This window comes from Ceratotherium simum, chromosome 11, assembly GCF_057802395.1.
Source record: "Ceratotherium simum simum isolate JZ-2026a chromosome 11, ASM5780239v1, whole genome shotgun sequence".
In the NCBI taxonomy this organism is placed as follows: Eukaryota; Metazoa; Chordata; class Mammalia; order Perissodactyla; family Rhinocerotidae; genus Ceratotherium; species Ceratotherium simum.
Genome location: NC_141910.1, coordinates 52,111,442 through 52,137,898, shown reverse-complemented (window position 1 = coordinate 52,137,898; position 26,457 = coordinate 52,111,442). Strand labels below are relative to the sequence as shown.

General features: G+C 35.4%; 1 protein-coding gene across 1 annotated transcript in view; it reads left to right on the top strand.

Annotated features, from left to right (window-relative positions):
• Nucleotides 1-26,457, top strand: part of SPDYA (speedy/RINGO cell cycle regulator family member A) — a 27,649-nt gene continuing 1,192 nt past the window's right edge. Inside the window, exons 1-6 of the mRNA XM_087436970.1 lie at nucleotides 1-253; nucleotides 2,760-2,818; nucleotides 4,739-4,824; nucleotides 9,873-10,044; nucleotides 20,407-20,701; nucleotides 22,365-22,367. Of these exons, the coding sequence (XP_087293096.1) occupies nucleotides 19-253; nucleotides 2,760-2,818; nucleotides 4,739-4,824; nucleotides 9,873-10,044; nucleotides 20,407-20,701; nucleotides 22,365-22,367 (850 nt within the window). The 5' untranslated portion in view covers nucleotides 1-18. The remainder of the gene's footprint in view (nucleotides 254-2,759; nucleotides 2,819-4,738; nucleotides 4,825-9,872; nucleotides 10,045-20,406; nucleotides 20,702-22,364; nucleotides 22,368-26,457) is intronic.

Here is a 26,457-nt window from a genome sequence, read left to right as displayed (position 1 = left end):
GAATCTTGGGAAACCAAAATGAGGCATAATCAGCTGTGTTGTGAGACACCACCTACTGTCACTGTTCATGTAAAATCAGGGTCAAATAGATCACATCAGCCTAAAAAACCCGTTAATCTGAAGCGTGCTGTTTTTGAAGATAGTTGGCCAGCATCTGAAAAAAATGCACATAATAGCAAAAAATCTAAACGCCCCAAAGGACCCTGTCTAGTTATACAGCGTCAGGAAATGACTGCTTTCTTTAAATTATTTGGTAGGTTTAAAATATTGTAATAGTGGTAATTGTAAAGTACTTAAAAATGAGAGAATGTAAAGATCTATTTTATCATTTTCATAATAATCAAAGAGGATGCTTTTATTTTCTATGTCAGATTTTCCATTTCCAACCAAATTTGTTTTTGTTTTACTTAGTCTTTTTTTTTTTTTTATGTTGGGTTTTTGTTTGTTTTGATTGTTTTTGGATTAGAAATTCAGGCTCATTTAGCTTCTAGACTACTTAAATCCAAGTGTCAAATGTAAATTCTAGGCAATTCAAGTTTATAGCATGAGTTTTGTTTGACCTAAAGTAAAATTCTACGTAAAGTCTCAGGTGAGCCAATTGACCCTGTTTGATTGGGCCTGAGGGGTTTCCCAGGACTTTCAGTGCTTAAACTGAGCAAACTGGAAAGGTTAGTCAACCTAGAGAAGTTTCAGTATTATATCTGGGGAATATGCTTTATCATCATGCTCATATAATGAAATTGAGTTTGAATTTGTTCAGATCATGAGACAGTGTTTGCTGATAAACTTTTAAAAAATATCCCAAAAGAAACTTATAGTACTTCTCCTGGCCAAGAAAGAGAAGGGATTTTTTTTTTTTTTGAGGTAAGGTAGTATGGTAGACAGATTAGAATAAAGGATAGGATAGATGGATTCTGGTAAATATCTGTGGGAATGAATCAAGTCAAGTAGATACCACAGTCTGGTAGATCCAGGTAACAGGCTTCCTTGTTTATAGAGGAAGGCACATGCATGTAAGAGAGAGATGGGGACAAGAGTACTTCCCTGGCTGAGAGGAGAGAAATCTTGAAAAAAAAGAGGGCAAGCTGGTTAAGATGTAAAGAAAAGCAAAATAAGAAGAGATAAGAAGAAGAAAAAATATAAGTAATATAAGTAGAAAAATGTTGAACTATAAGGATGTTCCCTGTCAAGACCTAGAATGCTATTAATACAAGTTTCCCTCTTTATTAACAGTAGAGCAAAATAATTTACCCACAAACTTATTCATAACTCATCATGAGAAATAAGAAAAAACACCTGGCCTCTACCATTTTAGGTAATTTAAGAAATAGAAATGCGGCCCAGTGGCGCAAGTGGTTAAGTGCGCACGTTCCGCTGTGGCGGCCTGGAGTTCGCCAGTTCGGATCCTGGGCGCGCACCAACGCACCACTTGTCAGGCCATGCTGTGGCGGTGTCCCATATAAAGTAGAGGAAGATGGGCATGGATGTTAGCCCAGGGCCAGTCTTCCTCAGCAAAAAAAAAAAGAGGAGGATTGGCAGATGTTAGTTCAGGGCCGATCTTCCTCACCAAAAAAAAAAAAAAATAGAAATGGATTCTAACAAGGCAGAAATGAATTACTTTCAGAAAATCAGTACTTATTCTGGGAACTTTCCACATATTTGACTTTTTTGATGATATTTGTAGGATGTAAAAATTAATATAAAGAAGTTATACTTTGTTACTTAAAATGAAGGAGGGAAATGGGAAAAAGTAGATTTTCTCAGATTATATTCTGACAACTACCCATATATTTTGGGATTATATATTTTAGCCTTTTAAAATTGAAATAAGTGTTTTGACCTACTATTTGGATGTTATTCTTTTATCAACAGTATTTTTGTTTGTTGATCTTTTTGTTATAAAACTTGGTTTTTCCAAAATTAAATGTTAATTATAAGTAACTAATGAATTATGAATCTTTTTTTTTTTTTTTAATTTTTTTTTTATTTTTATTTTATTTTTTCCCCCGAAGCCCCAGTAGATAGTTGTATGTCATAGTCGCACTTCCTTCTAGTTGCTGTATGTGGGACGTGGCCTCAGCATGGCTGGAGAAGTGGTGTGTCGGTGCGCGCCCGGGATCCGAACCCCGGCCGCCAGCAGCGGAGTGCGCACACTTAACCGCTAAGCCACGGGGCCAGGCCCTGAATCTTCTTTATATAGACATTTTCATGTGTATTTGGATAATAGATAATTGGACAGAGATAAATAGGAGGAGAGAAGAGGAATCTAAAACAAAATATACGCTGGGACCTAAAAGGAGAAAGTAATAGAAAAAGTAAAACATATTTAGAAAACAGAGTATTCATTAAGTCATTATTTCTTAAAGACTGAGTTATCTTTTATCAGATTCCATTTCCACCTGTTAAAGATTGATTTTGGAAAGTAACGAAGAGCTAATCTACAGTTACCCAAGACATATTTCTCAAAGAGCTATTTGGATATTTAGTAAACCAAACACTTCTACCATTCTCCCTCCAGTCTGAGCTATATATTAAGGCAAGTTAGATGGAAAGCCAAAGAATAAAGAGGTAGCTTTTTGTACAGTGCTTGCAATGGCAAATATACCAAAGAACTGAAAACTACACCTTAGACAACACTGGTCCAGCCATTTTTGTTTGATTTCTAAGCATCATTTATAATCTTATGTAGAAATTAATTCTTCAAAAGGAAACATTCTATTTTTAAAAGACAAGTAAGTCATAGCTATCTTTTGTTATAGATGACGATTTAATTCAAGATTTCTTGTGGATGGACTGCTGCTGTAAAATTGCAGACAAGGTAAATTTGGTAAAAATATAATCATTAACCGGCATTATTATATTACCAGACCATCAGAACTTTAACAAAACCGTATAACAAAACCATATAAGAATTTTCTGTCTTATTAATTAAGGTTAGGAAAAGAACTAGCCTGCATTGCTCTTTCAAAGTGAAATCCTTACACATTAATTTTTGAAATTAGCATACACCGTAGATACATTCTATACTTGAGGAATTGTAGAATATTATTGATAAATTTAAATGACCTTAAGTCTATATGTGTTTGATTGAAAACAAGAATCAGTATGGACTTAATATGTCTTGGTCAGAATTATTACCTTTTATCAGGCTATGGAGAAAGAATATTCTGCGATTCATTCTATTAAAGCAGCCTGTTATACATTTTAATATTTTGTAAGTAATTTAGATAAAACAAATCCTAATAATTTTATAAAGTAAAATTAGTTTATCATATTCTTTATTTAAGAATCAGTGTTTCACAAAAAAAACATGATGCTAATTTACATTCTAGGGACCATGATGTTTCTATACTCTTTAGATTTAGCTGAACAGTTCTGATTTCAGCTTTGTAAATACCATCTTAGACCAGGTAGTCATATGAGAAAATTCAGCATGACTTCACATTACACTTAAAAATAATGTGCCAACCAACAGCAAACGGAATGAACAGAAGACTAGCTAATGATTAAATACCCACTAAGTTAATATTGATGTGAACTTCTTTATTTCAAGCTTAAGATAACAAAAAAATCGGAGAAGTTTTTTTCTTAATTTTGGAAAACTTCAAACATACACAACTTAGGGTAGAGAGAATAGAACAAAGACCCTCCATGTGCCTGTCATCCAGCTCCAGCAATCATCAACTCATGGCCATTCTTGTTTCTTTTAACCCCTCTCCCCAAAACTGGATTATTTTAAAGCAACCCCCAGACATCCTAACACTTTATCCATAAATATTTTAAAATGTATCTCTAAAAGATGAGATCTTTTTAACATGATCACAATGTCACTAATACTTTTAAAAATTAATGGTAATGCCTTAATATCAAATATCTAGTTCTCATGGAGTTGTCAAGTTTTAAACTTTATAGTTTTAAGTGCATTACAGTAATTAAAGTTGTTGGACAGCAGAGGGCAGTGCTTTTAAAGTAACTAACCAGGAGTACTGTTACCTTAAAAGTGTTTCAAGAGTCCTCTACTGCAAGTTACCTTGAAAACTTGGAATCACCTTTGTAACCAATCCTGTGAAGGTAGGATGAATAAGCATTGCATGAGAGGGAATCTAATACGTCGGTAGTATTACTTGTTTTTCATTTGAACAGGCAGAACCTGGCATAGTGTCCTAATATCAAGCTAGACATGTGTCTTTCTAATAATACAATTAAAACACTTTTTTCAAATGAAAATAGAGCCAAGTTATTCTAATTTCTCATTAGAAGTTATTGTTTAAAGATTATTTTAAAAAGCGAGTATGGATGTCTGCAACTAACTCAAAGGGTTCAGGAAAAAAATTTTTGTATATACACATACATCAAGCCAATGTGGCAACATGTTAACAACCGGTGAATCTAGGTAAAAGATGTATGGTTATTCATTTTATTATTATTTCAGCTTCTCTATAGGTTTGAAATTTAAGATAGAAAAAAGTTGGGTTTTGGTTCAAAAAATATTGGCAATAATAAAATTTGGGGGGTCATTCTAGTTGTAATCTTAGTCGTGATAAATAGTCCAGAACTATTTCTCACTGTTCACATGGATTACAGGAAGCCAAAAGATAAGGACTCAAATAAATAGATACTTCTATAATAAAGATAAATAATGCTTTCTTATTTTAGCTTATTCATCTTAACGGTAACTATTTTAAAGCAGTTTTACTTATGAAAGCAAAACATTAATTTTTAACTTTTTTCCCTATAGTATCTTTTGGCTATGACCTTTGTTTATTTCAAGAGGGCTAAATTTACTATAAATGAGCATACCAGGATAAATTTCTTTATTGCTCTGTAAGTATGCTTTCTACAAGTGATTTTAGTTATTTATAATATATATGATACCTTGTTTAAAACAGAGGCTGTTTAAAACCTGATGTATATCTTTGAATGGGCCGTCCTGTATAAAAGCTATATGTTTTTTTACTTTAATAGGATAGTTTTATATTCTTTTCACTGACCTTATCCTGCTATATGCCTAAGATTTACTATTCAATATTCCACTTGAGTTTGTATTGTACCTTTACATTTTTCAGAGTACTCCAGATAAATTATCCCAAATTCTCCTCTTTTGGACTTAGATAAAGCCAAAATATTCTTTTTAAAATTTCCAGTTAATATATAGTAAAAATCATCATCATTATTGTCCTTTTACATTGAGTAGTTTGTAGAAAATGCTCTGGACATTCTCATTGTATAACATAGGAGTTATTCATATCTGATACCTTTAGTATCCCTTAACTGTTTTACTTAACACATTAAACTTTGACCAAGGAGTATAATTTGCTTTCCAGTTCTTCCATTGACTTTATATTAGACAGTTCATACAAACTTTGTGATCTGTTAAATGATTTTAATAACATGGCTTTTCAAGCTATAGGTCAGAATTCTGCTAGAATCAATATAATTTAAGAATATCTAAATCTTAAAACCTTTTCTACCCAGTACCTGAATATAATGCTGTGGTTGGGAATGTGTGAATATAATTTTAAGTACTTAACTAAGGACCTACATATAAATATTTAGATTGAATACCACAACAACTGTTAGCACTGAAAAGTAAGTTTTTACTCAGTCTGTTTAATTCAGTGATTCAAGAAATAGGACTAGAAGAAACTCATCTCTGCATATATTCAGGAGACACATTTCCCCATGCATAGGGAAAAATGAACTCAATATAAAATTTGGTGATGATTGCTAAATTGGGGGACTATAATAGTATTAGCTAATGTTGAGTATTATGTGCAAGGCACCACAAAAATATTTTTTATAAGCTCATTTAACCTTCCCTATGAGATACATTTTTTAATTATCCTCATTTTACAGATGGGGAACTTGAGACTTAGGAAGATTAAGTACTTTCCAAGATCACAAAAGTTAGTGAGCAGCAGAGCTGGGGCGCAAATTCAGGTGGGAGTTGCCAGTGGCCTAATTCAGCCACTGACCACTAAGCTATGTGTTTTTTTGTGTGTGTGAGGAAGATTAGCCCTGAGCTAACATCTGTTGCCAATCCTCCTCTTTTAGCTGAGGAAGATTGGCCCTGGGCTAACATCCGTGCCCATCTTCCTCTACTTTATATGGGACACTGCCACAGCATGGTTTGACAAGCGGTGTGTCGGTCTGCACCCGGGATCCAAACCCGAGAACCCTGGGCTGCTGAAGCGGAGCACGTGAACTTAACCACTATGCCACTGGGCCAGCCCTGCTATGCTGCTTTTTACGTGTCTCTTAGTAATGTATTATATTCATATGTTGATGCAATATCTATTTTGTAGTTTATTTCTCACCTGAAAATTAAAAACAAACCAAAAGAAGCTTTAGTTTAAATCTTAAATGCTTGAAATTGCATTTGTTTGACTTTTTTTGTAGTGATTACCAGTAAAGCACTGTGTCAGCTTACACTATGTAGTAGTCCGTGTGGTTGCATTGCATGTTGTATTATAAGCTCCATATTAAAAACAACTTGAATTATAATTTCCATTTTATATCTAATCATACTTTTTGCATAGCCTGACTCAATAGTTCTTCTCATTAAATATTTTCTCAGCTGCAATTCTAACTCAATTTCTTTTCCTTTTTATATATTCTTTTTTTTTTTTTTTGAGGAAGATCGGCCCTGAGCTAACATCTGCCAATCCTCCTCTTTTTGCTGAGGAAGACTGGCCCTGGGCTAACATCCGTGCCCATCTTCCTCCACTTTATATGGGACACCGCCACAGCATGGCTTGACAAGCGGTGCATCAGTGCGCGCCCAGGATCCGAACCGGCGAACCCCGGGCCGCTGCAGCGGAGAGCGCGCACTTAACCGCTTGCGCCACCGGGCCAGCCCCCCTTTTTATATATTCTTATAACATTCTAACTTCTATTACCATTCTTCATATTCTCTTTTACGGTCATTTGTTCATACTTAGTTGCCTCTTCTACTTGACTGGAAGCTCCTTAAAGGCAAGGAACGTGTATATTACGGTTTTTTTGCACCTTTCAGTGGCTAACATATAAGAGGTTCTTAATTCTTTATTTGAGTGAACATAATTACTGTCATGCAGAAGAAATGAACTCTGCTCCAAGAAAATCTAACTATTTCAAACTAGAAGACAATTTACATGTATATGATACAGATATTTCATCACATTGAGCCTGAAAAATTGTTAATCTAGAATAGAATCATGATGTAGTCCTGATACCATAGTACCATAGTACATTATATAGATTTCCCATGTTTCACTTAGTCAGCAAGCATGACAGGGGCCAACCTTTGCTCTGTCTACCCTTTACTAAGTAAGCACTATCAAGGATATTAAAGTAATAAATTATATAATTTCACAGAGGACATGATTTGACTCATATAACTGAATAGGTTTAATATTGAGGTGCTTTATAATCAGGTAATATTAAAATACAGTTATTTTGAGGGAGGATAAAGTAACATGTAGGTGATCATTTTATATTAATGTAACTGTGAATATGCACATGGTTTTTTTTAAAAAGTACATAAGAGGATATACAGTTAAAAGTAAGTGTTCCTCATACCTCAAGACTTTGGCCTCCTTCCTCAAGGACAATTAACAGTTTGATCTGTATCTGTCTAGAAATAATTTTCTATACATGAACTAGTGTGTATATTACATAAATAGAAGCATACTACACACTTGTGTGCCTTTAAAAAAATTTTAATGTGAAATATCTACAAGAGAGTGTATGGAGTGTGTATGTATGTGTGTGTGAAAGAATAAAAGCAAAACAAATACTCATGTACCCATGACTCAAGAACATTGCCAGAATCTTAGAAGGTTACAGTACACAGTTTCCCAATTAGAACCCTCCTTTCCACAAGTAGTCATTTTCTTGCTTTATTCTATGTATATACCTCTAATAATATATTATTTGTTTTTTTCTGTTTTTGAGCTGTATATAAAGGAATCATGTGTACTGTTCTTTGGTATTTTCCTTCTTTTGCTTTATAATAGTCTGATTTTGAATTTCACTTATATTGATATGTGTAGCTGTAGTTGATTCATTTTCACTGCAGAATACTATTCTATTGTTGCTTATATATTTGGATTTTTTTTCTACCATCTTGTTATGTACTTTGTGTATGTCCCATTTTTTCTATTTCTTCTTGCCCCTCCATTTTTATCTTCTTTTGATAGAGATTTTTTAATTTTTATTTTTTGACACCTTTTTTCCTCTACTTGTTTGGAAATTATGCAGTGTATATCTATTCTTTCAGCAATTACCTTAGTTATTTTTAATCAGAACCTTAAGAACCTTAAGCATTTTAGAGCATATTTAGAACCTTAAGCATTTTACCTCAAATCACCTCCTTCTCAACTTATAGTCTCTTGTTTTGCGATTCTATAGTTCTACCTGATGCCCTCCAAAAGTTAGACATTATTACTCTTATTTTATACATTCAACATTTTAGATTTACCCACATATTTATATCTTTGCTTACTGTTCCTTCTTGCATCTCAAACCTTCCACTTGAGATCATTTGCCTTCCTTTCTGACTGCTTTTAAGACCTCCCTTTCTTTGGTGTTTGTCTATTAATGTCAGTATCTTCAGACTTCAGGGTCTGTTTCTGCTCATGGTGCCTTGTTCCCTTATGTGTTTTGTAATTTTTTTATTGTAAGTTGCCCATTTTTCTTGGAAAGTCATCTATGGGGCTTGCATTGTTTCCCATTGGAAACCTTGGGCAATTGGGAAATCTCCATCCTTATTTCTGTTCCTGTGTTATTTAACCTGTCTTTTACTTCTCTGACTGCTTTTTAAGATTTTATCACTGGTTCTGAACAGTTTGATTATGATGTGCCTTGGTGTAATTTTCTTCATGTTTTGTGCTTTGGTCTTCATTGAGCCCCTTTGTGGGTTTATAGTTTTCATCAGATTTTCAGCCATTCTTTCTTCAAGTATTTGTTCTGTCCACCCACTACCCTCTAGGGACTCCAGTTTCACCTTTATTAGGCTGCTTGAAGTTATCTCATAGCTCATTGATGCTCTGTTCATATTTTTGTTTCTCTTTCTCTGTATGTTTCAATTTGGATAGTTTATCTTGCTATGTCTTCAATGCACAAATCTTTTCTTCTGCAATATTTAATCTGCTTTTAATCTCACTTTGTATTTTTTCATTGTACACGTAGTTTTCATCTTTAGAAGTACACTTTCAATGTGTCTACTTATCTTTTTGAACATCTGGAATGATTATAACTATTTTAATGTCCTTGTCTGTTACTTCTACCGTGTGTATCAGTTTTGATTGATTGATTATTCCTCTTATAATGGGTTGTGTTTTCCTGCTTCTATGCATGCCTGATCCCCCTCAAGCATATGGCAAGATACTGATTTCCATATGTGTATAAGGAAACTACCTGAGTATGGGGAAAGACCATAAGAAAGGATTAGGGTGGACAGTACCTAACATTCACCCAGGACTGGAAATAGTGCCTGTTCCCACCAGCTAGACAGAAAAACTCATAATTCACAGGATATTGGATAGAGTACTCAGGAACATCTTGCCTCAGTAGTGGGGAATAATTAGCTCCAGACTGCACGTTGCTCCAGATCCACCTAACAAATCATAAAAGCAAGACCTGAAAGGATCAGGCTGTTTCCAAGTAACTTATCTGCATCTTAGAATAAAGCTCAAGATTTATAGGAATACAAAAATATTCAGAACTCAACGGGGTAAAATTCATTGTATCTCAATTTTTGATCTACATTTCTTTATGAGTAAAGTTGAATATCTTGTATGTGTTTATAAGCAATTTGTATTTTTTTTTATGAACTGCCTGTTTCTATCCTTTATCCATTTCTTTTTTGAGTTCTTGGTCTTCTTTGTTAGGTATCTGGCTAATACAGTTGAAGAAGATGAAGAAGAATCCAAATATGAAATTTTTCCATGGGCTTTAGGGAAAAACTGGAGAAAATTGTTCCCTAATTTCTTAAAGTTAAGGGACCAGCTCTGGGATAGAATTGACTATAGGGCTATTGTAAGCAGGCGATGTTGTGAGGAGGTAAGATTTTAAAATACTTTATATATGTAATCTCTGTCTTCTGTTTATGTAATTTTCCTTGTCTTGTTTTTTAATGTGCTACTAATGTTTCAATTTTTGTATATTTAAGGGTAGACCATTAACCTTGATGGTTAACATGAGTACAACTTGTGTATCACAATGTTCATGTTTCAATTTTATACCATAATAATTAAAAATCGTCATTTCTGTTTTTCAGAGCAGTCTACTTCTGTAGTAGGTATTTTTATTTTGAGTATGTTTCTCTTGTCTTAAAAGATCACCAAATATATTGGGAAAGGGTAGTGTGCACTTTCCAAAATATCTTATAGTAATAACACTGGAGTTGAATAACAATTTTCATTAAATAAAGTATACGAAATTTCAGGTTCCCAAGATTGAAATGTGAACTGCATGGTATAATATTTAAATAAATTTAAATAGGTTTAAAAACCATACCTCTTTTCACATAGAATAGATAAAGTAAGTTTCTTTGATGCCAGATTCTATTAAGATAAAGCAGAAAGACAATAAAATTTAAAAGATCAGTTATTTTATCTAATGTTCTGGTTTTCAATAAAGAAGAAAGTTAATGTTTCACACTAAAGAAAAATTCTTAGAGTAGAAAATTAAATGGAAGGCAGTGATTACTGTAAGCCAGTACTATTACAGAAAAGTTTGGTAAATATGCACGAGATAATATGTAATTAAATGAAGTCATATACAGTTAAGTGACTATCGGCCAAAAGAGCCAATTAATGGATTAGTGTCAAACCTGAGGGAAGACTTTAGAGGTGTGTCACAGAACTCTGCCCAGAACTAACCTTGCTAATGATATTTATGAGATGAAGATATGGCAAGTATGCATATTTGTGGATTAAATTAGGAGGATTGTTGAATGTTGGAGGAAATAAAAGGATTCAGAAATAACTTAGAAGACTATACAGCAAGCTAAGTCTTTACAAGAGTCAATTCAGTAGAAAAATATAAGAGATTGGGTGTATCCGGCCTTCCCAAATTATTGGATCCTCATTATAGGATTTAAATGACTCATTCCAGGGCCGGTCCCATGGCTTAGTGGTTGGGTGCACGCGCTCCACTGCTGGCGGCCCGGGTTCGGATCCCGGGCGCACACCGACGCACCGCTTCTCCAGCCATGCTGAGGCCGCATCCCACATACAGCAACTAGAAGGATGTGCAACTATGACATACAACTATCTACTGGGGCTTTGGGGGCAAAAAAAATAAATCAATAAAATTATAAAAAATAAATAAATAAAAAATAAATGACTCATTCCAGTTACAGGACATTGAAAGAGTCCTATATTGTTATTTTTTGTCACTATCTCCTCAGGTCAGGAGGGCATAATTTGTGCACCAGTTGCCATTGTTGGACATGATAGTGGACCTTATTTGAACACTCTTATTTTTTCAAAGTAAATGCTTCCAGCCCCATGGGACACTCAGCTAAGGGCATGGAGGGGGGCATCAGAAGCAAGAGGCCAGGATAAGCAATGCTCATCTCATGGCAAAGTGTCCACCCTCTCCTAAGATACAACGACTAGCATCTTAACTGCAAACAACTTTGATTTACACTATTGGAGCTGGAATTATCTCAGTTGCTGACACCAGGCATTCTCTGGCTATTAAAGAGCCAGAGAATGATGTGGCTTAATTGCCACATCATATGTGTAAAAGACTAGAAAAAGTTTTAGAGAGCTGTAAACTCAGTTATGTAAAGGGATTTCCAGAAAAGTTTAATCTCTCAAGGCTTCAACACTGAACTAACAAATCTCTTCCCTAATTCCAGACCTGTATATCAAGCTTCTTATTCATATTTCATTATCTAGTAGAAACCTCAAACATGCTGAAAATTGAGTTTCTGATTCCTCCACATAGACCTCCAAACCTGTCCTCCTGCAGTCTTCCATGTTAATAAATGATAACTTCATCCTTCTAGTGTCTCAGGCCAAAAAATTTCACCCTAGACTTTTCTTTTTCTCACATCCATAACTTAAAAAAATATCCAGCATCCTACCATTTCTCACCATCTCCCCTACTAAACCCTACTTTGATTGTCATCTCTTGCCTCAATTATTGCCGTAACCTTCCACGTAGTCTCTCTTATAATCTTTCTTCCTCTAGTCTATTCCTTATACAGCAGCCAGAGTAAATCTTTTAGAAAGTAAGTCAAATCATGACTCCTCTACTCAAAAGCTTCCAGAGGCTTTCCATCTCACACAGGGTAAAAGGCAAAGTCCTTATCCTGGCTCTACATGGTTTGCCAATTCTCCTCCCTTATCTCTCTCTCTTTTTCTTTTTTTTTTTTTTTTTACCAGAAATCTGAAGTAAGCTGGTTACTTACTTGAGCATTTATTTATTTTTTTTTTTAATTTTTGTTTATTGCAGTCACACAGGTTTATGACATTGTAAAAAATTTCAGGTGTACATCATTGTACTTCTATTTTTGCATAGGTTACATCATGTTCTCTTTTTCTTTTTTATTATTTTATTGAGGTCATAATGGTTTATAACATTGTGAAATTTCAGGTGTAATTATTTACCAGTATTCTATATAGACTGCATCATGCTCACCACCAATAGTCTAATTTTTATCCTCCCTTATCTCTGACTTCATCTCCCATCCTTGCTCACTTCACTCCAGCCACACTGGCCTCCTTGCTGTTCTTCAGACACAGCAAGGACACTGCCACTTCAAAGTCTTTGCACTTACCATTCCCATTACCTGGAATGCTTTTTCCCTAGATATCAGTATGCTTCACTTCCTGACTTCATTCAGGACTCTGCTTAGATGTCACCTCAGAGAAACCTTTCCTTACCATCCTATATCAAGTAGTATCTCCCTTAATGAAATAAGAGTCCAGAAGTAAACCCTCACGTTTATGTTCAATTGAATTTTGACAAGGGTACCAAGAAGATTCAATGAGGAAAGAAAAGTCTTTTCAACAAATGGTGCTGGGACAACTGGATATCCACATGCAAAAGAATGCAGTTGGACCCCTGCTTCATATGATATGTAAAAACTAACTCAAAATGGATCAAAGACCTGAATGTAAGCTAAAAAGCTATAAAAAGAAAACATGGGGTAAATCTTTATGACCTTGGATTATGTTTCTTAGATATGATACAAAACACAAGCAACAAAAGAAAATATAGGTAAAGTGGACATCATCAAAATTTAAAACTTTTGTCCTTCAAAGGACACCATCAAGAAAGGGAAGAGACAACCCACAAAATGGGAGAAATTTTTTGCAAACCATTTGTCTGATAAGGAATTTGTATCTAGAGTATATAAAAAGCTCTTAAAACTCAATAATAAAAAAGACAATTTTGAAAAGGGCAAGGGATCTGAATAGGCATTTCTCCAAAGAAGATATACAAATGGGCAAAAAAGCACATGAAAAGATGCTCAACATCTTTGCCCATCAGAGAAAGGCAAAATCAAAACCACAAGGAGATATCACTTCACACCCACTAAGATGGTTGTAATAAAAAAAGATAATAACAAGCATTGGCAAGGATGTGAAGAAATTGGAACCCTCATACACCTCTGGTAGGAATGTAAAATAGTATAGTTGCTTTGGACAACAGTCTGGCAGTACCTCAAAAGGCTTAACATAGAGTCACCATATGACCCAGCAATTCCACACCTAGTTATATACCCTAAAGAAATGAAAACTATGTCCACACAAAAACTTGTACACGAATGTTCATAGCATTATTCATAATAGTCAAAAAGTGAAAACAACCCCAAATGTCTATCAGCTAATGAATGGATAAACAAAATATGGTATATCCATACAATCATATATTACTTGGCAATTAAAAGGAATAAAGAACTGATACATGCTTACAACATGGATGAACCCTGAAAACTTGCTAAGGGAAAGAAGCCAGTCACAAAGGACCACATATTGTATGATTCCATTTATATGAACTGTCCAGAATAAAATCCAAAGAAACAGGAAGTAGACTAGTGGTTACCAGGGGCTAAGGGGAGGAAGGAATGTGGTATGACTGGTCTCTTTATGGAGTGATGAAAATGTTCTAAAATAGACTGTGGTTATGGTTGTGCTACTCTGAATATACTAAAAGCCACTGAATTGTACACTCTAAATGGGTGAATTGTATGGTATTTGAGTTAAATCTCAATAAAGCTGTTAAAATAACAAGTAGTACCTCCTATTATTACTCTGTTCCTTTTCCTGGTTTTCTTCATAGCACTTTACCACATATAACATACTCTGTTTTACTTATTTATCTTACTAATGTCTATTTCCCCCTACTGGAATATAAATTCCGAGAGTAGGGTCTTTATTTTGTTCTTATTGTGTATCTAGTGCCTAGAACAGTGCCTGGCATATAGTAGGTACTCAGTAAATATTGCTGGCTGACAGAATGAATGGAACTTAAAGCTTTCAATTCTTTTTCATACCCTCTTATCCATGAAATAGAAAAACAATAAACTATAAAACAATTTTTCACGGAGCTCACTGAGCACTGCCCCTTACTCCGGTGGCAGATAGGTAAGCTTTTTTTTTTTTTTTTTTTTTTGCTGTTCCAACCAGGTACATTTGAATCATGATGATGTATAGGAAAGGCAATTACCTAGTAGATTTTATCCTGTTCTCAAGTATTCATTCGACAGCTAACTTACGAGTAAGACACCAAGTTCAGTGTTATGGCGATTTATTATAAAGAAGTATTACACATCCTTGCCCTGCAGTTTGCTGTGTTAAAGTAGCAAGACATGCTGTTAGAAATTTAGTTAAGAATTATGCATTTGGGGGCCGGCCCCGTGGCGTAGTGGTTAAGTGCACTCACTCTGCTGCTGGCGGCCCGAGTTCGGATCCCGGGTGCGCACCTACGCACTGCTTGTCAGGCCATGCTGTGGCGGCGTCCCACATAAAGTGGAGGAAGATGGGCACGGATGTTAGCTCAGAGCCAGTGTTCCTCGGCAAAAAAAAAAAAAAAAGATTGGCATGGATGTTAGCTCAGGGCTGATCTTCCTCAAAAAAAAAAAAAAAGTGAACAAAGAGTTATGCATTTGTTATTGAGAGCCCTGTACTGGCGTACTGCCAATCCCTTTCTTTAGTCTCATATCCTAAAATTAACCCAAGTTATGATTGTAGCTACAGACTGACTTAGAATAATAATACTCTACATTCGCATTGTGCTTTACAAATTCATAAATAGTTTCATATAAATTATCTTCTTATCCTCACAAAAATACCTGTGAAGGCTGTAGCATTCTCATTTTACAGCTGATGAAACTGAGGATCAAGCAGGTTGAGATTTACTCAAGATCATACATCAATTAAGTGGCAGAGCCAGAACTGACTTCATGTCTAATGATTTCCCAGTGTTCTGTTTTCTCTGACATCTAGCCTCCACCTCTCATTTGTCAGTTTAGAAAATGCATTTATATCTATTATTTTATCTCAGGAATTAAATAGCATAAGTATTCTCTCCATTTTTCAGATGAAGAAACTGGCTTAGAAAGGTAGTGATTTGTCCATGGTCATTCAGTTAGTAAGTGGCGGGGCCAGCTAGTACTTAAACTCAGCATTCTTTCCACTATACACCACTGTCTAAAGAAAAAACTTATTCTCTCCTTTCAGATAATATGAATTTTGTAATTTGTCCCCTTTTTTTTTTAAGCCTTTGCTGCTGCAAAGAAGCTAAGGGCCAGGTTTTATCCTTAACCACGTCAATTCTATTACCCTTCGTTACTGGCATGTCTGCTTTCCCCCTCTACCCAAATTTTCCCTTTGTAGTCCTAGTTTAATGAAAAAAATTCATTTGCTCTTTTTGTCAGTTGCCTCAATCAAATCTTTTTTTGGAATGAGATGAGGTATGATTAAATTGAAAAATATATGTAGGGCTGAAAAAAGTAAAGACTATTTCCCTACTTATTCTAATCTTATCTTCTTCCTACAATCAGCTTACCTTTTTGGACACCAGCTCCTCTGAGGTGGAATTTATTTAGCTTGATGATAGCTTAATTTCTAGATTGGTTCACAGATTATGGAAGATGTCAATCTGATGAGAAAGAGACTCCAATTCCAGCCCCTTTATGCATCATAGAGGGTAGCAATTTTATCAAGAGGAGGCTTTTCTCTATTCTTGTTACATACTCTGGTCTAGATGGCACAATATCATCATAGCTGATTTCTCCATCAGCTACTACTTGATTCTAGATTAGGAATTTAGAAAGCAGTGATGTGATATAAGCAATGTTTTGAACAAAATAATCCAGACAGTATGCAGAAGAGATCCAGTATAAGGAAGGTACTGGAAAAGGCTAAACTTGCTATAGGTCAGGAAGCAAGGTGTAAACCTAGTGCTGAAGATGAAGGTGCTGAAGAAAAATCAATGCTTTGGAATTATAATTGTCATTACTTGGTGACCAGTTGGAAATAGGGCATATGGGAGAGTGAGCTGTCAAAAGTTTCAAAACTATATAACAGAAAGAGTAATAGATTCCATAATGGAAATAAGGAAGGCTAAAGAAGTAAAATGGTTTATTGGAAGATAAGAAATTTGGTATTAGACATATAAATTTAAGGTGATAATTGAATAAGTGAATGGTCAACAGGTATGAGTAAGATGTTATCACATATGTGATGTTTAAAGCTTGGTAGAGTAGATAAGCAATCCAAGATGAAAGTAATGTTAATATTTCTTGAGCACTTGCTGGCACTGTTCTAAATACTGCTTACGTATTAACTCAAAATTTCTAGATAGCTAGGTAATTTCAGATGAGGAAACTGAGGCACGGAGAGAATAAATGACTTCTCTAAGGACACACAATTAGTAAAGCAGCACACCAGTATTCAAATCTAGGCAGTGTGACTCCAAAGTAGTGCTTTTAACACCTATCCTATACTCTCTCTTGAGATTATAGAGGAGCATATATAAAGAAAAACAGAGGGCCAAGTATTAAATTTCAGGAACACCCACCAAAGGCACCAAAATAAAAAAATCACTAAAAATGACAGAAGAGTAAGATAAAGTAAAAAATAGGATAACGTCTGTAGTAGGTCAGGTGCTACCAATGCTTTAGAAAAGTTACTTTCATAGACTCACAGAATTTGAGGACTGTAAGTGACCTATTTTCTCATATATTAAAGACACCTTGTGGCCCAGAAAGTTATGTAATTTGCTTAAGGTCATAGAAATAATAGAATTAAGACCAAAATCCTGCTCTTTTAACCCTGGTACAATTTTCTTTTTAATCCACAATAACATTCTAATTACACATATGTGTATAAAATATATGTAAACATAATATATATTTAAAAGTAAACAAGTGTGTGTGCATGCATTTTTCTAGCTTGGTTAGCATGTGGAGAGACTATGATGTCTAGCTTATTGCAGAAAGAACAGTGTACCAAACCTTCTATTTTGTACTCTTTGTTTTGTATTTCCTTTTGCTCTTCTCACTAGACTTTGCTAAATTCCTACAAAAATCATATTTTCAAAAGTTCATAATGTCAGTGGCCTCTAATTCTTAATTATTTTCATCCATCATTAAAAAATATTTAATGACTGCATAATATTGTGTGGGGGACATTTGATAGAGAGGTTTATGAGAGACTATTCCTGCCCAGAGGAGACTTTCAATGGAATAGATTACATGATTAAAAGATATATTTGAGGGCCAGCCCCGTGGCGTAGTGGTTAAGTTCAGTGCGCTCTGCTTCGGCGGCCCAGGTTTTGGTTCCCAGGTGTGGACCTACACCACTCAGCCTCCATGCTGTGGCAGTGACCCACATACAAAATAGAGGAAGAGTGGCACGAATGTTAGCTCAGGGCAAATCTTCCTTAGAAAAAAAAAATAAAAAGATATATCTGAGTACTAGACACTTATATACTAAAAGTCCTAATATGGCATTAACAAGAAAATCTGAGAGCTGTAGTTTTTAGAAAGGTGAGACTTATGCTGAGCATTGAAGGAAAAGCAATACTAAGACAAAGGGAGAGGACATTCCAGATATGGGAAATAAAGATATAGAAGTGTTGAGGAAAAAAATAGTAGATAAATATGGAAGGAATAAGAAATTCTGATATTCTACTTCCTCACCTTAGCTAACTCTGAACCTAGTTTTACATTGTTATAGAAATGTTTAAAGTTAACATCTTTATTTCTACCTTTTTAAAGATATGTAACTTTATTACATGTCTTTGATTGAAAACTTTTTTGAAGGATTTAAGAAGTGGATTATAAAATAAATTCAATCCTAAAATATACTTTTAAAAATTAGTATAGCTAGTATTCTTTATGCCATTTTCTTGGAGGAGGCCACAATAACCCCATTTTCTGAGGAGAATGGTCTTAATCTGGGGGTTTTTAAGAAGGTTTTCATTTTTAACAGTAAAAGGTCTTCTTTTTTTTTTCTTGTGAGGAAGATCAGCCTTGAGCTAACATCCAATGCCAGTCCTCCTCTTTTTGCTGAGAAGGATTGGCCCTGAGCCAACATACGTGCCCATCTTCCTCTACTTTATATGGGATGCTGCCATAGCATGGCTGCACAAGCGGTGCGTCAGTGCGCGCCCGGGATCCGAACCTGCGAACCCTCGGGCCTTGGAAGTGGAGTGCACGCACTTAACCGCTTCGCCACTGGGCCGGCCCCAAAAGCTTTTCTTTCAAAACAAAATTTTACATACAATCCCCAAAATTGAGCTTCTCTGCCTGTTCTGTCTTCCCTTAGCCCCTCCTGGAACCCTTAATATAGTAAAACCTGAGGGCTCCTCAAAAGTTTCAAAATCACTGGTCTAGGCAATTAATAAGCTGTTAAATTCTACAATTCTCATTTACTTTAGGTCATTGATAACTGCAACTAAACATTTTTGCTTAGAAGTAATATTCTGCTTAGAAGTTTTAGACATCATGAAGTCAGCACATAGGTACACTTCCCTACCCTAGCTTGACTTCCTAAATGGCTATCATTTTCCAGATGTTTACTATATAAGGATTTTACACATATCTAACCCTCAGAACAATCCTATGAGGCAGATAGTATCCTCATTTTAGATATGAAGAAATTGAGCCTCAGAAAGGTTAAGTAACTTGCCCAGTATCATACAGCTAGCAAGTGGCAGAGCCAGGATAAGAAACTATATCTATCTTGATTCTAAAGGCAATGTTTTATGTAACAAACCTTAAAGAACAATGCCTGACATGTAGTGAGGAATCTTACGTGCTTTACAAATAATTCCTCATCTAATCCTTGCAACAACCTGCTGAAATAGACACTATTGTTCTCTCCATATTACAGACAAGGAAACTGAGGAACAGAGAGTTTAAGTAATTTACCTGTGTTTTAATTCACCTAACCCCTTGCCATAATTGCAAACATTTTAAGATTAGCCTAACATACATAGTTGGAAACCTCAATTAAAAATATTATTTTCAGGGGCTGGCCTGGTGGTGTAGTGGTTAAGCGCACACGCTCCGCTTTGGCGGCCCAGGGTTCACAGGTTCAGATCCTGGGCGCGCACCGACGCACCGCTTGTCAAGCCATGCTGTGGTGGCGTCCCATATAAAGCAGAGGAAGAGGGGCCGGCCCCATGGCTTAGCGGTTAAGTGCACGCGCTCCACTACTGGCAGCCCGCGTTTGGATCCGGGACGCACACCAACGCACCGCTTGTCCGGCTATGCTGAGGCGGCATCCCACAAACAGCAACTAAGAAGGATGTGCAACTATGACATACAACTATCTACTGGGGCTTTGGGGGGAAAAAAGGAGGATTGGCAATAGATGTTAGCTCAGGGCTGGTATTCCTCAGCAAAAAGAGGATTGGCATGCATGTTGGCTCAGGGCTGATCTTCCTCACACGAAAAAATAAATAAAGGAGAGGAAGATGGGCACAGATGTTAGTCCAGGGCCAACCTTCCTCAGCAAAAAGAGGATTGGCGATGGATGTTAGCTCAGGGCTGATCCTCCTCACACACACAAAAATATATATATATATATTATTTTCAACCTAATACATTCCAAAATTAAGAATTATGTATTGTTTTGGGCTAATTGTATTATCTTTCCCAAACTTAGAGTATTCAGAATTGAAAAACCTGGAAGGTTGCTTCAATCCTGTTTCCTATTTGAAATAATTTAAATACTTTGTCAATTATTATCTTAAGTATCTAAGCAACGAATCACTTTAAAGGTAATTTTGCCTTATCTGGAGATGCTCTTTTTTTTTTTTTTTTTAGCATCGGTAACTTAGATTTTTAGGTCTAGTTTTAGAAATAGCTGTTCTTGAGTTATAATTTTTGTACTTAATTTTACAAAATTTTAAAATCTTATCAAAATTCTAAAAGAAAGCTTTCCACTATAGGTTATGGCCATTGCTCCAACCCATTATATATGGCAACGAGAACGCTCTGTGCATCACAGTGGAGCTGTTAGAAACTACAACAGAGATGAAATTCAACTGCCCCGGGGACCTAGTGCCACACCAGTGGATTGTTCACTCTGTGGTAAAAAAGGAAGATATGTTAGACTGGGATTGTCTTCATCATCTTCATCCAGTGATACAGTAGAGGTGATAGAGAAACATTCTCAGGAATCACACAATTCATTCTCAATGGACGTAACAGTTGATCCTTCTCAAGCTTATAGCTATTCTCAAGGTATGATTTAGTGATGTCAGAATTAGATTTATGCATTATTAATAAATCTCAGTTATTTATTGACCTGTATTCAATCCTTACAAGCAGAGGTACATAATAATTTATATACTATAACAATAATTACTATTGAAAGTTTTTCCCTTTTCAGTTACTACTTTTTTTTCTTATGTCAGTATCTGTTTTGTGGTAGCCTACCTAAACTAAACAATTTTTAATTTGACTTATGTTAAATTGAAACCTAATACACCATGGGTGTCAAGTATTTTAAGTATTAAGTATTTTAAGTGCCAGAACCATTTTCTTTGAAACGTTTATTTTATTCAAAACAAGTTTCAAGAAGAAAATAAATTTACTTGTAATCTCACCATCCAGCTTCATCAGTGATTAACTATTGGTTTTCTTCTATACACTTTTTAAAATTGAGATATAATTGACATATAAGATTGTATTAGTTTTAGGTGTACAACATCAGGATTTGACATATGTATATACTGCAAAATGATTTCCACAATAAGTTTAGTTAACATCTATCACCACAGTTACATTTTTCTTGTAATAAGAACTTTTAAGATCTACTGTCTTAGCAACTTTCAAATATACAATATAGTATTGTTAACTATAGTCACCATGCTGTAGATTACATCCCCAGGACTTATTTATCTTATAACTGGAAGTTTGTACCTTTTGACCACCTTTATCTATTTTGCCCACCTCTCACCCCCCGCCTCTGGCAACCACCAATTGGTTCTCTGTATCTGAGTTCAGGTTCTTTTAGATTCCACATATAAGATTTCCATATATAAGGTCACAAAGTATTTGTCTTTCTCTGACTTATTTCACTTAGCATAACGCCCTCAAGGTCCATCCATGTTGTCACAAATGGCAGGACTTCCTTCTTTTTTATTGCTGAGTGATATGCCATTGTATACATAAGCTACATTTTCTTTATCCATTCATCCATCAATGGACACTTAGGTGGTTTCCATGTGTTGACTATTGTAAATAATGCTGCAATGAACATGAAGGTTCAGATATTTTCGAGACAGTGATTTTGTTTCCTGCATAAATACCCAGAAGTGGAATTGGTGGATCATATGGTAGTTCTATTTTTAATTTTTTGAGAAACCTCCATACTGTTTTCCATAGTGGTGCAGCAATTTACATTACCACCAACATTGACGAGGATTCCCTTTTCTCCACATCCTCACCAACACTTGTTATTTCTTGCCTTTTTGATAATAGGTGTGAGATAATATCTCATTGTGGTTTTGATTTGCATTTCCCTGATAATTAGTGAAGTTGAACACCTTTTCATGTATCTGTTGGCCATTAGTATGTCATCTTTGGAAAAATGTCTGTTCAGTTCCTCTGCCCATTTTTAAATTGTATTTTTTTTTCTACTGGGTTGTGTGAGTTCTTTATATATTTTGGATATTAACCCCTTATCAGATATATCATTTGCAAATATTTTCTCCCATTCCATAGGTTGCCTTTTCATTTTATTGATGGTTTCCTTTGCTGCACAGAAGTTTTTTAGTTTGATGTAGTCTCACTATTTTTGCTTTTGTTGCCTTTGCTTTTGTGTCAAATCCAAAAAATCCATTGCCAAGACCAATGTCAAGGAGCTTACCTCGTTTTCTTCCAGGAGTTTTATGTTTTTAAGTTGGTTTTAATCCATTTTGAGTTGGTTTTTTGTGCATGGTGTAAGATAGTGGTCCAGTTTCATTCTTTTTCATGTGGCTGTCCAGTTTTTCCAACACCCTTTATTGAAGAGATTATCCTTTCCCTATTGTATATTCTTGGCTCCTTTGTTAGAAATAATTAATTGACCATATATGTGTGGGTTTATTTCTGGGCTCTCTATTCTGTTCCATTGATCTATGTGTCTTTTTTTATGTCAATACCATACTGTTTTGATTACTATAGCTTTATAATACTATATTTTTCTATTTCTATTAAAAAAAAAATGTCTAGGCCTGCTTTTTTTCACTTATCATAAAGCATTTCCCCATGTCATTATTTAGTCTTTTAAAACCTGATTTTTAATCGTGACATAGTATAAGTATCATAATTTATTTGCACATTTCATTTTTGTTGGGATTTAAGGTGCTTAGAACAATAGTGTCTTATGTTAATTAGAAAACAGTCATATGAACTGGAAATACTTTTGTCAACTACACCATAATTTTCATTCAAATTATATTTATAAAGTTAGAGTATTTCTCAGACATCTCTCAGTTTGAAACAGAACCAGAATAATATTCTACTAGCAGTGATCCTTTTTACTTCTTAAAAAGCCTTTCTTCAGATTTTCACCCATCTGAAGATAGGACTGACAGATTTCTTATGGGTCTTTCTAACTCTATGATGAGACCCACATTATCTCAGAATTTCACCTATTTATTCTTACTACATCCTTATGAAATTAACAGTGAGTGGCTACTGAAGTTTTACTAAAAGAGAAACTAGATCCTTAAGATTTTGAAGGTAGGGGTCATGCCTCAGTCATTGTTCCATTCCCTGGCCATACTAATTACTAAACAAATTTGACTGACAGTGTAGTCTCTTCCCTTGCAACACTTCCAAGCATAATTTTTATTGGTTCACTCATATTTGAAGGTAAATAAGATCTACCATAGGCTAAATTATAAAATAAGAATTGCCTTTTAGCATCCCTCCCCTCTCTCCCAGCTCTTTTTACCTACACCTTATACTAGACGTTTAAAATGTTCTAGGCAGTGTTAAGCTTTTTATATTCATAATCTCACTTAATATTCACAGCCAACCCTAAGGTAAATACTATTATCTCCACTTTGGAGATAAGGAAACTGAGGCTTAGAGAGGTTAAATAATTTGCCCAAGGTGGTAGAGTGACATTTGAACCCAGGTCTCTGACTCTAGACTACAGCCTGAATTCCTAACTATTATGCTCTACTGCCCCCTTTGATGAAATCTTGCCTTTGGTGGCGAAAATAAGCTGCCACAGAAGTCTTCTAGCAGACTGCTATGGACTAAGGAGGTGGTGAAAGCATTAAGAATCAGGTTCCTGATGAAAGGCGATATGGAATGAATTAGGAGAGAATTCCAACCACAATTTGAACAGGTATTTACAGAAAGAACAGAAGCAGTTATATTTTATTCAGACTAGCCCCTGTAGATATCAAGAGAAGTATCACTATATATTTTAGGCTTTGATATCTCAACAGGAAATCAGGGTGCACCCAGGGAGTAAGGGCTCTGCCTGCCAGTCAGCTTGCTTTGAAAAAAAAGCAGGTCTTTGAGGGATGTGGATGAAAAGTGGGGCACCTGACTTAGGAGAGTTGTCCCAGGATGAAAGCCCTGAAGCCCTTTTTTAGGATATACAGGTCCTATACAAGAAGGAACAAGTATTTACCCATTATTGTTTTATTCAGAGTACTAACTCAAGGTTAAATGTAAAAAACCTTTTGTTTCAGGATGACAGAGGGTAGGCAACACAAAGAAAAATTACTGCTCATACATACACTTGACCAGTAAACATTTACATTCATTTTCCCTCAGTAGGCTTTACAAGGGAATAAGCTAATTTGGGGTGGGGAGTGGGGGGTTTAAAGACAACACAGTGTTATCAGGAGCAGTGGTCAGTCTCTCACTGCCTCAGCAGCTGCTGATTCCCAGTAGTGACCTCTGCTAGCAAAATTTTCTTCCTCCAGTCCACATAAGGTGGTTGGAATCACTTAATGGTCTGTGGTTATAGAAAACTCAATTCACCATTCTCCAAGAGAGACACAGAGAGCTGATGGTCTGCTCCAGGCTTTTATGCTAAAACTTAGCTATAGCTGGTAATCAATGCTTCCATCTTTCTTTCAAGCACAAGCAAGCAACTTTTCACTTTTCAAGTAGACGTGCCTTTAAAATTTTTCTGCCTTTAAAATTTTTTTCTCAAAACAACATGTTCAAAAAACAAGTTTTATGTAAACATGTTTATGACATTTATTAAGTACAGAATATTTTTCATTTTTAAAAGGTTGGGGGGATAGATGAGGCATTCTTTACAAATTTACATACATCACAATCACCAATAATGTGCGAGGCACTTTATAAAGAGAGTCTAGTCTCATTTAGCACCTGATCCCCCCAAGAAATCTTGAAATGGCATTATGACACTCATTTTACTGATGAAGAAACAACTCAGAAAAGTTAGTTTCAAGGTAAAACAACAGCAACAACAAAAACAGTAAGATAAGAACCCAGTTCTATCTGAATACATAGCACATTTTAATACTAATTACATTATTTCTCTTTACCTCATGCTGTCTTAAGCCTTACGACACCTAGACTAGTCCATCTGAAACATGAGTATGTATTATTATGTATTATCTGAGGACTCCTCAGATTTTAGAGTGAAGCCAAGGGAAAAAAGCAATATACCAAACCTTAGTCCTGGGTCATGCAGGCAGGCACAGGACAGTCTAACTGTTATATAATATAAAACCAAGTAATTTTCCCTTAAAAATAAATCCTTCTCTGAACTTTATTTATTTTTGTCATTACCACTGTTCTATTCATCCAGGTTTCAAATCCTTATACTTAATGAAAGCATAATTAGGGCTTGTAAATTAATGATACGATAAGGGCAATGCTAATTATATGATCAACATTTAGGAGCACAAAAGATTCCAGAATTAATTCTGTGGGGGTGAGAGACTTGGTGAAGGCTTTGCAGAGGAAGTAATATATGAGCCGGGCATTAACTGAGTCCTGTTTTGCCCAGAGAAGTAAGGGAAAGTGCTTCTGAATAGCAGATAACAGTTTGAAAATATATAGCTTCTCTCCCTCTACATCCAATGAATCACCAGCTTCTCTGGTTCTTCCTTTAGAATATTTTTTTACATCTGCCCCTTTTCCTCACCTCATAGTTGTACACTGTGTATTACTAGGAAGTTTCTCATTTAACAGTTTTTTCCTTCCTTTAAATACTCACAGACATCACTAACAGACTTTTAAAAAATATCCCCTTTTACACGACCATAAAACATTCAGAAGTTCCCTACTGCCTCTTAAGTATAAAGTTCAAACCCAAAGGCTTCCACAATCCAAGAGCTAGATACCTAAATTTCCCCCTAGAGTAACCAAGTCAACAGATGAAACAACACATGACCCAGTTGAAAGCTTAAAGTCATCGGCAAATTTTTATCGATCATTTACTGGGTGGAAAAGGTGGGGCCTCTGGAAGGTGCTGGGAAGACAGTTGTGAGTCAGTTGTAAATCTCTACGAGTTTTACAGTATGGTAAATGAGAGCCAGACATGAACACAGAAAGCTAATTTGAGAAGAAGGCATCTGTCCCATAAATCGGATTGTAAACGTGCTTAGTGTTTGATGGAGAGATGGAGAAAGGGCTTAAGCTGGACTTTGATAACTATATAAATAAATGCTTATTTGCTTCTGTAGTTGGTTTTCAATTCAACTTAATACTAGAATGGACACTGTTAGAGAGGTCTTGTTCAATTCAACATCTTCTGAGCACAGCGTACTGAACAGAAACTAATATACAGGAAATAGGAGTAGAAGGTACAACGTTTCTTTGCTCTCGAGCCAGCCCCTTCTCCAAGTAGTACAATTAGTGACTGCTTTCAAAACAATAAATGAAGGACGGAATTTCACTACTAGTTAAATAGAAAGGCAGAAGAAAAGACAGTATTCCACTATGGAATTTAAAAATGTACTTCAGAGCTTCTGTATATCTGGAAATGTTATGAAAACTATAAAGCCATT